Genomic DNA, 14,219 nt, shown 5'->3' on the forward strand with positions numbered 1-14,219 from the left:
TAAGGTACTGGGTTTGATTCTCAGCACCACATATAAATACAGGTCTGTCAACAACAACAACAAAATAAATAAAAACCAAAAATAAACAACAACAAAAAACCGAAATAACATCATTGCTCCAATTCAACCATATTCCTAAACACATCTGGGCAATTTCATGGAAAGAATTATATATATCATTACTTTTGATATAAAACTATATTTTTGAGATATAATTCACCTTGATGTTGTAATTTTGTTAATTACCTTGTAATTTTTATAGCCAAACTTTTTTCCTAGTGCTTTAATAATCATTGTCCAAGCCAGGTATGGTAGAGCACACCTGTAATCCAAGTGGTTCTTGAGTCGGAGGCAGGAGGATAGCTAGTTCAAAGCCAGCCTCAGCAAAAGCGAGGTGCTAAGCAACTCAGTGAGACCCTGTCTCTAAATAAAATACAAGATAGGGCTGGGGATGTGGTTGAGTGGTTGATTACCCTGGAGTTCAATTCCTGCTACCAAAAAAAAAAAAAATTGTCCAAAGAGACACTTCCTTCACAAAGGCATATTTAAAGCTGTAAAATAATTTTTCCACATTATTGGTAATAATATGGACATATTCGAATAGTAATATAACTTCATATTTTAGTTTTCATGTATATGAAATCTAAAAATGAAGAATAATTTATAAATTAATATTTTGTTTTCAATATTAAGGCACAATATATTCAGACAGATGGTCAAATGACATAATTCTGAAGAATTGATAATCATAATTAAATTGTAGAATGTTGTATAAGTCAAATAATATAATGGTAGCTGAATCAACTGAATTTAGACTTAAGACAGAAATTGGGTTATTCTTCTATTGATGTATTAAAGATGTGTATGTTTATTTTATACATAAAGTACTATTTTTCTAAATTCAATAAATATAGAATTTAATAATTGTTTTCTATGTATAATTGAAGCTCAGAAATATCCTTTGAAATATTTAAAACATAAGAAGATAGATTCAATTTATTTTAAAACAAAATTGAAATAATAACACAGTCGGACTTAGACTACAATTTTTATGTGAGGGTTTTTAGTACATATGTGCCAATTAATAGTTCTCCTCACCTAAGAAAAATTTGAGTTAAGATACCAAGAGTTAAAAAGTCTTCTCAGGTAATACTTTACCACTGCCTCACTGAGTTACATATATTTTCTTCTATAATTATTATTTATTAGTTTATTTTAGAAAATAGAATTTCAGCCTATATTTTTAATTTTTGAGGAGTTAGAAACTTAATGTGATAAACACAATATATAGATACATAATATACATCTTTAGTTTTAAGAAGCATGTTTAATAAGATTTTAAAAATATTTTAAATGTAAAACTTTGAAGATAATAAAAACCTATTTTGAATACACTCTTTGGTCAGACAAAAACATCTATAATACTGAGTAAGTCAATTTGAGTATCAAAGCAATATTCTTCGTAGTTCGAATTAATTTAATAAATTTCAAATTCAGAATTCTAGACCAACTGAAATATTTGTAGTCATGTAATAGTGTCTTCACAGCTTTACAGTTTTAATAAATATTTTAAAATTAAATTTACATAATGTATTCAAAATTTCAACTAGTATGCTATCTACAGAAATTTATTTTAAAGTGATTTAAACCAAATTATGTTCTAAAGAAAATTAACAACTCAGTTTCTTATGTAAATATTTATATTAAATGAATTAATAAAAAATTAATATCCATATATATCAAATAACTTCTAAAATAATGTTATCTAAAACAAATGTGCAGCTACTCAGGAGACTGAAGCAGTAGAATCACAAGTCTGAGGGTAGCCTGGCTAACTTGGGTGAGATCCTGTCTCAAAACTAAAAAGGCTGGGGTGTAGCTCAGTGGTATTGTGCTCCTGTGTTTAATACAAAATTCCATGATAGATAGATAAATGAACCTCCATTGATTGGTATCCATTTATTGACATTTACTAAATTTATAAATGAGAACTTATGAAAGATGAGCTAGAATTGGTGATTTCTATACATTTTTATAAAGGACAATATGAGTGTTTGTTATTTGAAGATCAAGTGTGCATACCTTACATTTTGATCTTTCAAGATATTCATTGAGATATTCAAATATTCATTAACTACTTTATGCCAAGAACTATTCTAGGTGATGCACTATGTATGTTTCAATGATGTAATATTTTGGTACCTTTTATGCTTTGTGAAATTTATATCCTTTTTAGATTATTCAGTCCTTTATAATTTAAATATGACTTCATCCTAATGTTGCTGTTACAATTTATAAAGGAGACACATCTGGTTTTCCTTTAAATTATATAAATATTTTATTTTTTAAAGTTAATGAATCAAAGTAACTACTGTTTCCCACTCTTCCCAACCACCACTCCTCCTCCCAACCTTTGGCTCTTGGATGATCAAGACCAAGGTAATACTAATCTACAAAAGTTCTTCTTTTAAAAAATAATTTAAGCATGAACAAAAATCTTCTATCAAAATGGATTGAGTCGTAGTCCAGTTCCTAAAGGTGAGAATGGATTCACCTTTGCCCACATCAAAGCATCATTCAATGAAATAGCAGATTTCCCATCTTCAAGGAAAAATACAGGGCCCTGTACATAGTGAAAGTTGAAAAAAGAAAATATTAGATTATAAATTCATAACATTGTTTCAAGCTTCCAGAAACAGAATCACTGCAATAAGAACACTGGTGATATTCAGGCACTGCAAATAGGAATTCAAAAAATATGAGAGAAATTTGTTTTTGTTCTGAACTGCTACCAAATATAAAAACACTTTTTCAAATATCTCATTATATTCTTATTTCTTGATGCCTGTGAAAATAGAATTTCATTTTATAATTTTAACTCTTTGTATACAGTAGTGTTACCAAGGATAATCATTATTACTGAAAAATCTATTTGTTGCCACAAAGTTAACTTATTTTCTAAAAGCATATATCATAGAAAAATACTTAAATATACTTCACTATTTTAACCATGCAGCGTATGTCAAAATAGCTGGGGGGAAATTATTAAAGCTGAGAATTTCAATCATGCTTTACAGAAGGTGAAGAATATATATATTGCTCTATATATGCATATATAATATTAAATTACATTTAATCAAGCCACTTAAGGGCATATTTATACTTTACCTGCATCAGTTATTATGTATGCCCAGCTTAGCTACTGGGGGGGAAAAAACCTTTCAGTCTGTATTTCCTAGGAAATTTCTATTTCCTGACTTGAAAGGCAACATGTAAAAATCACAAAATACAGTAAAAAGTTTAGTTTCTTTAACTTAATAACCAAAAGCCTGATAGCTTTAAGACTTATTTTAAATGACATTTGTTGTTACAGAATCATTTCTAGATATTAGAAGTTGGTAGATAGATTCATTTTAGTTGGTACTTGAAATTTCAAATAATAGCTCAAGCACATTAATTTTCTTGTGAAATGGAAATTTCCTGGGAGGGAAATTATGTATATTAGCCAGGCGTGCCTTAGTGTATTTGAGATAATAAGCAGATCCCTTCCTCAAAGTAGATTTAACTACAGAGAGATTAGACGGTATTTATCAGGTCACTTGCTATCCTGAATGGAGAAAATGAATGCTAAGAGAGGAAGAAAAAGGAACCTGAAAGTAGCAAGTACTATAATGGCACATAAAGGGCAGTAAGTGGTGCTGAAATATACTCCAAATATTTCACAATGTTTTACTCTTAATTAAAAGTTATTGAATTGATCTTATTACTTTGGTTCTTTATTTCAGAATAGAATTGGGTAATAAAGGTGTAGACAATGATGTATGCTGTGCTTTTGAACATTTCAGTGTGTTTTGAAGACTCTGGTTTACAGTGGCAAGCTAAGCTTTAGGTAGGGGTCTATATTAGTATCCAGCTCTTTCATTCATTTTGAGTGGCTGTCTCAAAAAATAACCTCATTCTCTGGCTGGCATGTCAACATTTGTAAGTTTTAACATTACATTAAAAATATAAGAGTTTACTGTTAAAATGTGCATGTATGTATGGGGGCTTTTAGTATAATTTGTAATCTCAATTAGCATTTCATGGAAGTCAGCTTTGTTTCCTTCAGGAGGACTCCTCCAACTAGTCCTGGCTCCAAGATGAAGACTTCTCTAGTTCTTCATGATAATGACACCATTGGGTCACATTGAGAGGCTCTAGCATCATTCATCATTGTTAATTTGTACACGAGGGGAAATTATTCGGGAATTAGTCATCCCTCATGATTGATCCCAATAATTTTTAATTTTTGAAAAGTTTAGTAAATCACTGTAACATAATATCCCAATAATTTAACACAATTATCAAAAATACACATCCATCAGGTTTTAATGCTTTGTGTTTATACAACACAAATGGAAACTAGAAGGTTAAATTTAATCTGTTGTGATAAAATCATTTGTAACTGTTGACTGTTGCTTGGGCTCTCTTATTAAACTTCCCTCAGGATATAACCTGTATGTATTTTAAAATATATTTGTTACTAAGCATACATATCATTTGTTAGTGTATATATTACTTGAATTGCTTTTATGATAATATAATGACTTTCTCTGAATTTATTTTAGGGAGAAGAGTCCATTTATGCTAACTATTGTAGAAGCAGCATGGCACTATTTTCTTATGGGGCTCCATGCCTCATTATAGGTATCCATAGTTGTTTTAAAATAACATTTCAAAAATACATAAAAAGTTGAAATGAACATTTTATGTCTGACATTAAGCTGTACCTGGATTTTTAATCCCGTAAGACAAGACATGTGAATGTCACAATGACTTGGGAGATTTGATCCAGTCACATAATCTGGTCCAATAATTCCTTTGAGTGGTTCTTCCTTTAGTTTCTTTAATAAAGTTGCATAAACCATTCTTTGTGAATCAGAAGGGGGTGTATATGGCGATTCCTCTGATCTATATTTTCAACAAATATTAAATTTTCATTTTTATAGAATCACAGAATTATTGAGGTTTAGATTAGAAATAGTCTCTGATGATTATTTAGCTCTCCCCATCATAGGTAGAGGAAATCAATGTTAGATTTAAGTTAAAACAACAACAAAAAACTTTCAGAAGGCAGGAAAAACACCATTATAAATTATTACTGAATATGTGCTAAATAAATATTCATTCATTCTGCAAAAACTGATGAGACCATGCACATTTTCCAACAATTTTGTCTATCACATTCACTTCCTTCAGTATTTCAATTTTTATATTGTATCCACTCACTGATTGGTGGGCTGTGTGCAAGCTCTCCATGCATCCAGTTCCTTGGAAAGATGTTCAATTTTTAAGGGAACTGATACCTTTCGACGTTTTAATAGCTGGCTGAAATGTGAAAAGAAATTAATATATGGCATAAAAACTTAGATATCAGCAAAAACAAGTGCACTTCAATTTTGGATTTAATAATTGTTCAGAAATGTATGTACATATACCTAAATGTAATTATATACAGATATATACACACAGACATATATATCAACATTGTATGTACATGTGTGTATATACACTTGTATATTTAGAATTTAAATCACTTTCAAGTTCCAAGATGCTCCAGAAACACTGGTTGCATAAATCACTGTCAGTAAATACATAAATGAACTGCATAATGTATGGAGAATGGCTATAGATTAGCTGAGCAATTTTGAATAACACAGTGAGAGAGAATACTTAATTATCACTTTGATCATCTGATCCTATACAACAGAGATATAATGGCACTATGTAAAAGAAGGAGTAGATTTGAGAAGAAAGATTATTTTAATTCTGAACATACTAAATTTGAGACTGGAGCTTAGCAGGCTGCTGGAATACACCCTTAGGAACTAGCAGAGCAGGTTAGTCTGGAATAAATATCTATGAAGATATTCATAGAAGTGATAAGTGAAGCTAAAAAATGATGAGATTTCTGGAGGACAGTGTATGGAAAGGAGAGGGGAGAGAAGAGGAACAGAGATGGGGGCCAGGAAAGGGAAAAAGAGCAGGGGATGAAAGGGAATAAGCCTTTTGGGAATTGCATATTTAGTGGATTAGGGAAACAAGCATAGGGAACAGACAAGAAAACAAAGATGGTATTGTCAAAGAGAAGTTCTTTAAAATTAAGAATTTTTGAAGCTCTCTTTTTAAACTAACAAGTTTCCTTTAACTTAGATATATTCTCTCAAGTGTATCCTTAAATAAAAATAAATAAAAATCCTTTTTATTCTAATCTTAAATCTTAAATAAAAATACTTTTTATTCTTAATTTAAGCAATTATTTCCATTTCTTTATCATCACTGAGGCCATATTTAGCTGAATATATTTCATTAAACATTAATTCTGTGATACATCCTACTGTATCTTTTTAAATAATATCTTTTAATATTATTAAAACTGTTTGAATTTTGGTTATGCTCCCTGCATAGAAAGATTTTTCCTTGAGTATGCCAACAGTATTAGTTCTATATAATTGTTTAGGTTGCACTAGGTAGCAGTTACTTCTTCATGTACACCATAAGGGTGAAGTAGTCAGTAATAAGAAAGGTATTTCTCTCAGGATCCTCTACCTCATCTAAAGGGTACTCAGAAAAATTGCTTATCTCAAAGCTCTCAGCATCCATAAATTAAAAAGGTAACCTACTGTGCCATTTAGCAAACTAATAGATTTTGAAATGTATTTTGGAAGTGTACTGGGGATTGAACTCAGGGGCACTCAACCACTGAGCCACATCCCAGCCTTATTTTGTATTTTATTTAGACACAGGGTCTCACTGAGTTGCTTAGAGATTCACCATTGCTGAGGCTGGCTTTGAACTCATAATCCTCCTTTCTCAGCTGCCCAAGCCATTGGGATTACAGGCATGTGCTACCATGCCCAGCCCCTTGAAATGTATTTTTATAGAAGGGACCATGAATTTTATTTTGAGTGTAATAAGTTTTAAGCATAATGGCTGAAGTTCAGGAAGCTGCTAGAAAATGCAGAAGTATATTATAATTGAATATAAAATAAGAGGTTACCTGTTACTCACAAATTACATTTTTCTGAAAGATTGGAAAGTGAATATACCTAGTCTCCTAGCTTATTTTAAAAGTAGAGTCATACAATTAAGGCCAGTGAGATGTAGGCATGAAGCCCTAGGAGAGCTTTCTTTCTTGTATAAAGTTGCCTTGCTTGAAGACAGTTCTTTGAAGTCTATCTTTTACCCTTAGTCTCTCTTTCTTACTTAGACTGTAGACATGATATATGCAGGGCTAGTAGCTATCTTGTAACCATGGAAAACCTATACAAGGAGAAAGAAGTCAAGAATGTCAGAGTTGAAGGAAGGAAAGGATTCACGTCTTGATGGAATCAATGCATAGCTACTGCAGTAATGCCTTTGTAAAGTGTCCCGACACATAAAACCAGTAAACCCTATGTGCTTAAGCTAGCATAAGATTTCCATCATTTATAGTCTAATGCATTTTAACTCATATATCTTATTGCTGCTTTATTAAAAAGAAGATATTGAGTAAATAAATCAATGCTTCTGATCCACTTAAGAGACTATCTATTTTAAAAAGAATTTCTCTAATTTCATGATACAAGAATTTTTTCTTTTACCTTGTGTACTCATAAAGTGCTGGAACAATGCTTTGGTACTGTCTTCTGATAGCCAATAATGCACCAATATAACCACATAATATAAGCAACTCATTTCGAGCTCTAAAAGAGAATATATATACATTTCAAATTCTATAATTTGAGGCATAGAACATTACTTTTGTATATAGTTCTTGGATATATTATCTGTATGTGTATGTGTGGACATACACACACACATATATATTCTGTTCTTGTATATATATTCTGAGGATAACATTTGTAACAAAATATGTTTAGAAAATTTTCTGAACTTGAGGAAGATAACTTATTCATTAGTTAATAATTCTTATTCAGGACAAAGAATATCAACTACATTTCCTGCAGGGGAACCTGCCAGTGTCCCAGGCTGCAGAGTCATCTTTCATAGATACAATTAAAGAAAGACCCCCCCCCGCCAAAGCCTTTCTTATAAATTATACCCAAGTCTCTGAAGGCTTAAGTTATATGATGATAATGTTTTAAAATGGTACTTGAATTTAGGGTTGATGTCTATTTTTTACTTTCTGGCACTTGTAGTTTCTTGAGGACTTGAGGTCTAAAACTTCAGGACACTTTGAATGAGCCAGGTGTGTGTGTGTGTGTGTGTGTGTGTGTACACATAAGTAAATATATATACACACACCGGATAGTGTTAAATGGGACTGTTAATATTTAATTTCAGTCAATGACTGTATATTTTTAAAGAATATAACAAAAGTATAATTTTCTAGAAGTACAGCTGTCTGTCCAAGAGGATCCTATTTACTGATAGAAACACCAAAAATAATAGAACCATTTAAAAACATTGCATTGATTCTTTTGTATTTTAGACAAAAAGTACTCACTCAGTACATGTATGTAAGACTAAGTTTTCAGTACGAATATAACTCAACAGGTCAAGAATAGGATAAATGGTATCCAATGTCCAATTTGAACTACTGAGGTGGTCTGGAAGAACAAAATCAAATACAAGATTCTCTAAATAATAATGTCAAAATTTGTTCATCTAATTTTTAATTTACATAATTCTCTAATCGTTAATCCTATATATCTATATATCTTATTTTCTAGATCAGAAGTATTTTTCTAGTCACTATCCGTCAGGTCTCCACATAATATTTCTCATTTTAAAATTCAGGATGGTCAGTGCTTGATTTTAAGGCTGTCAAGATGAACAAACAGATCAGATAAATTAAGTAGATTTAAAGTTTATATTACCAATGATAAACTTACCTTTGACAAAGTCAATACCAATAGGAAGAGCTTTTTCAGGTTCTTGACTTAATAAATAATACTTTATAGATTCAAATACATTGCCATCTGCATGGGCCGTCTCAGCTAACTGCATACATTCTTCTACTGTGGGGAGTTTGCACTAGGAAATAATTGATTTAATGAGAATGTTACTAACATTTATAGAAACAGAGCAATGGTATAAACACCAACTATTTACATATACCTGTTTTATTTATTAAAATTGCCAAGACAGATGTAATTAAAATTATTTTAATAAGAGCATATATTTATATAAATATATTTAAGATATTTAAAACAATTTTTAAGATCTAAAGATAACAGATCAATCTTTAATATCTAACAACAATAAGTTCAGCCACTAGCTTTTCATCAAATACCTATTAAAAGAGGTAGAATTGAATTTCCTGATTGTAATATTGAAATTAGTAACTAGAAATTCAATTTAGCAAAAAATACTAAAAATCAGTTTTTTTTCTTTTTTAGTTGTCCATGGAACTTTATTTTATTTATATGTAGTGCTGAGAATTGAACCCAGTGGCTCACATATACTAGGCAAGCGGTCTACCACTGAGCTACAACCCCAGCCTGAAATCACTTTTTTCATAATATATATACTGACCATTGGCAAAAACTACAATATATACAGCAAAACATTGAAGGTGCTTGATTACATGTTTTCTGCATTATCAATTCACTTAGCCTTTGAACCAAGTGATCTTATTTCAAAGAGGCTAAAAATGTACAAGTTCTAAAATCTGACATTTTGAAATGCCCCCATAAAGTTGAGATTTTGGTTCATGAAGTTTTATTATTATAAAATATACCTTTTATACAAACAGAGATATGATAAATTGTGGTATAAAGGTATATTAAGAATTGTAATGCAAAAAAATAAGAGCTCATGTATAATGGCATAATTTGGCGTGAACATACTTTATATTCAGAGTTATGAAAAATGGGCTGTAAATAGATAATTGTGAATGTAATGCATTCCCCTATTGTCATGTATGAAATAAAGAAAAAAAGAAAAAAAATACCCCAAACTACATTCCTTATTGTTTTTTTTTGCTAAAATAACCTTCAATTAAGTTGTTCTACTACCATAATATGAATAGTGATCGTTACCTTTTATATCAAGTTTTAATGTTTTTATGATTTTTTAAAGCTTAAGAATGCTGAAGTCTGTTTCTAAGCAATGTTGATAGTTTAATGCTTTTTCAATTTATTTGTTTATTTATGCATTTATTCAATAGTTATGTATTTCTCACTGTTTTAACAATTAGGTAGAATGAACATTTTAGATCTTTCAATATCTAAGAAAGTAAGAAAAAAAACGAATTAAGGTGACGGTCCCATGTACAGCTTTACATATTGCTTGCTTCCCCATTGTTATTCATGAGTTGCCAGTAACTTACTAAGCAACTAATATGGGCTAGGTATAGTGCCTGCCTAAATAAGAATATTTTTGTCCTATCTTAAAATTCATAAAATTATATGTTACCATAATGTTTGAATATAGTTTTTAATATTACTTCTTAAATTGTTTAGAGTTATTAACACCTTTACAAATATTCACTAGTCCTTCTAAAGAGTTACTAATAAAGACTAAGAGTGTGGTTACATCCTTTTAGAATGTGGGATGAAAGTGAGGTAAATACCACTCTTTCTCCCATTATCAAGGTCAATGGTAAAAGTTGCAATTAGATAAGATAAATAAGTTATGGGGCTGGGGATATAATTCAGTTGGTATATTGCTTGCCTTGCATGGACAAGGTCTTAGAAGTTCAATCCCCAGCAGCCCCCCGAACCCCCCACAAAAAGTTCTGGTGTTCTACTGCACAACAAGAGGATCACATTTAATAACAACATATTGAAAATTTCAAAATAATTAAAGGATATTAGAATTTCTTACTACAAAGAAATGATAAATATTCGAGGTGATTGCTAATTATTTTGATTTGATTATTCTACAGTACATACATGAATCAAAATATCACTTAGAACCCATAAACATATACAACTTTTCAATTAAAAATAAATAAAACTATATCTACATAAATTTATCTAAGTCATTTAACCTCTCCAATCCTTGATATTACTCACTTGCCCCAGAGGATATCTGTTGGCATACATCCAACTACTACATAATAAATGTAAGATATATTAAAAAATAACTCTCTTGCCTCCTTCCACATACACTTTAATTTCAATGTAAAATAGCATTTAGTTGAATAATGCAAAAGCAAAAGCACAGCTTATTTTAAAAAGTAATTCAGGGGGCTGGGGATGTGGCTCAAGTGGTGGCGCGCTCGCCTGGCGTGCGTGCGGCCCGGGTTCGATCCCCAGCACCACATGCCAACGGAGGTGTTGTGTCCCCCGAGAACTAAAAAATAAATAAATAAATAAATATTGGAAGTTCTCTCTCTCTCTCTCTCTCTCTCTCTCTCTCTCTCTCTCTCTCTCTCCTCTCACTCTCTCTTTAAAAAAAAAAAAAAAAAAAAGTAATTCAGGGGCTGGGGATGTGGCTCAAGAGGTATCGCGCTCGCCTGGCATGCTCGGGGCACTGGGTTCGATCCTCAGCACCACATAAAAATAAAATAAAGATGTTGTGTCCACCAAAAACTACAAAAAAAATTAAAAATTCTCTCTCTCTTTAAAAAAAAAGTAATTCAAAGAATGTGAAGTGTTTAAATAAGCTAAAATCTCCCATAATACAACAAACTACTGGTAATTCTGGACATTTATTCTTTCACCAGTGATTTCTCTGATACCACACACAAATTCTCATACTCACACTTTTGGTCTATCTATATTAACAATACTCAATAATTATATATTGTTGAATGAATGGGACCATTCACCCACTGGGGGAAAACTCAAGGGTCAAGTAAGCGAAAAAAACAAACAACAACAACAAAAAACTTAGTTCTCAAGTAAGTAAAAAAAAAAACAAAACAGTTATTTTGAAAGTTAATGATGAGAAAATATTTTATTGATATAAAATTTCTCAAGTATTCTATAAGTAATACACATGGTTATTTAAAAATGAAATCATATGGCATATTGATAGTTTTGTGATTTTTCTCTTTAACTACATTTTAAAGCCATCTTCGCATACCAACAAAAATAGGTGTTTTAATAGATTAATAGCACTGAAACAGAAAGGTAATGTGACTTATATAAACATTTTTTTACAACTGTTAACCATTTTTGGTGTTTTATATATAACATTAGCATATAGATTTCTATGTTCTGCAAATGAACATTTTAAAGCACTTTAGAATAATGCATATGAATTTCATTATATTTTATTTGGAAAAGATCTTGAATTGTCTATTTAAAAAATGTACACATACCTTCAGATGCAAAGTTACACAGTGGAAAGGGCTTTGAACTTGGAGTTGGGCTTGCTAAAGTTGAAATTCTCACTACACTTTTAATTATTAGGTAAGTTCCTTCCTTTTCTGAGTTTATTTTTTTTTTTTTGCAAAATAGGATAATATTCCTTATTTCATGGTTTCATGAGACTTTAGTAATATACAAATATGTGTAAGAATTTAGAATAGTAATAGGCATATAACAGAAGTTCAATAAATATTATTTCTTTTTGTTATAATTATTTTGAAGTTTAAAGTATCTCAAAGGGATATTTGTTTTTCTTCATGTATTTCTATTTGCTTGAACCTGAAATTTATTAAATTATCACACTGCAATACACACTAAAATCATCACCATACCTTCTCATGAATATCATTTATTTCTTCAATAGACCCTGGGTAGAAAGCACAGAGTTTTACTAAATGTAGTTCATTATCAGGAATCATCAGGAGAAGATCGGCTGCCAAATTCCTGTTCATGTAACAAAAGGGGATGAAGTCATTGAGTAAATGATCTAAAAATAATATAATGATTTCAATAGTAGGAGACTCAGATAATGAACCTTCCTTGTTTTTCTATTTATATAAACTATTAATTTCCCAATTGGTCATGAAACTCCTCTAAATGTAGGTTACAGAAAACAAACAGTATAAAGGATAAATGCATTATAAAATTACGAAATAAATTTTAAAAATCTAAACTTTATATACACAAGTCCCTAGATATTTATAATCAATATTATTATTACAGAATAATTTTCTAACTAAATTAAGTAGTATTGAGTATGTTCTTTGGAGCAAATTATAAAGTAAATTTTATGAAAGCTAACTCTCATCAATTTTCCTTCCAACAATGGAAAATCTATTATCAGTTCACTGAACTCTATAGAATACTTAGTTATTATAAGCTTAGACATTTTAGTATAATGCATATTTCTTAAACTTTAAGTAGAAATTGAAGACAGAAATATAGTTTTTGTTAAAGATTTAATCAACAGAATAAAACACTTAAGGGTTTTAAAAATGTAAAATGCTATGAGCTTCACTGCCTTACACTGAAAATATTGCCTATAAAACCAGTTTTTCAAATCACTAGGTGAGGAGTTTTGGTCTGCATGCATCATAATTGAGAAAACATCTAATTTTCGCTGATTCAAGATGTTTAGAAATCAACAAATTAATATATAATGTATGATTTAAAATAGAGGATATTTCAAATGAGAATTTATAGAGTTAGGTACCAGGGACTTCATCTTGGTTTTGAAGACTTCAGTAAAATATACATTGGTCATTTATTGCCTAATCAAGAATGCAGAGTATAGAATAGAAATAGAAATGATTTATATTTCCGATGTCAAATACAAAAGTTAATTTAAAAAATGTTCACATACATATACACACCACAAACTACTAGAACAATAACAAATTAGGCATACTGTAAAGTTTTAGAATAAAAAACTTTAGTGGGGTACCATAAAATTCTATATAAAATATTTTAATAATTCAAAATTCCACAAATAAATAATTTTCTATATCATGTCAATAGAGAATTGGTAAAAGATTACAATGTTTTTATGTATTATTTTCCCCTAGCCACTTCATAATTAAACATGTTTCCCAAACTGACAATATTTCTATTACCATTAGTGAGATAAATTTTTGAATGTTTTTATAAGTTTCAAATAAGTTTACCTGTTATTACTAGAGAGTATAAATGACTTTATGTATTTCGTGATACCAAAATTTTATAGCAGTTTTAAATAATGTCCATGTAATACTTTAGTTCTCTATAAAGTATCTGTACTAAAACTGTACTTAAACTTGCTAACTTCAGACAAATCTTGAATTTCTTGAGTATAATTCTATATCAATAGAGAGAAATTTATAGTAAGGCCAGCTAATTTTATTCATTCTTCACTTCCCTATTTTTTTAAAATTGAGT

The 14,219-nt window shown here is 30.2% G+C and overlaps 1 protein-coding gene across 7 annotated transcripts in view; it reads right to left on the bottom strand.

Annotated features, from left to right (window-relative positions):
• Window positions 1–2,503: 2,503 nt before the first annotated feature.
• Wdr17 (WD repeat domain 17) overlaps window positions 2,504–14,219 on the bottom strand; it is an 82,079-nt gene continuing 70,363 nt past the window's right edge. For 5 of the 7 annotated variants that reach the window (XM_077792600.1, XM_077792598.1, XM_077792597.1 and 2 more), the window contains 7 exons: window positions 12,638–12,749; window positions 8,877–9,018; window positions 8,489–8,591; window positions 7,623–7,724; window positions 5,269–5,367; window positions 4,770–4,950; window positions 2,504–2,623 (listed from right to left, as the gene is read on the bottom strand). In XM_077792600.1, coding sequence (XP_077648726.1) covers window positions 2,504–2,623; window positions 4,770–4,950; window positions 5,269–5,367; window positions 7,623–7,724; window positions 8,489–8,591; window positions 8,877–9,018; window positions 12,638–12,749 — 859 coding nt within the window. Of the gene's footprint in view, window positions 2,624–4,769; window positions 4,951–5,268; window positions 5,368–7,622; window positions 7,725–8,488; window positions 8,592–8,876; window positions 9,019–12,637; window positions 12,774–14,219 lie in introns of all 7 variants that reach the window. The other 2 variants (XM_077792595.1, XM_077792601.1) reach the window with 1 other exon arrangement.

Source organism: Urocitellus parryii, chromosome 14, assembly GCF_045843805.1.
Source record: "Urocitellus parryii isolate mUroPar1 chromosome 14, mUroPar1.hap1, whole genome shotgun sequence".
NCBI classification, from domain to species: domain Eukaryota; kingdom Metazoa; phylum Chordata; class Mammalia; order Rodentia; family Sciuridae; genus Urocitellus; species Urocitellus parryii.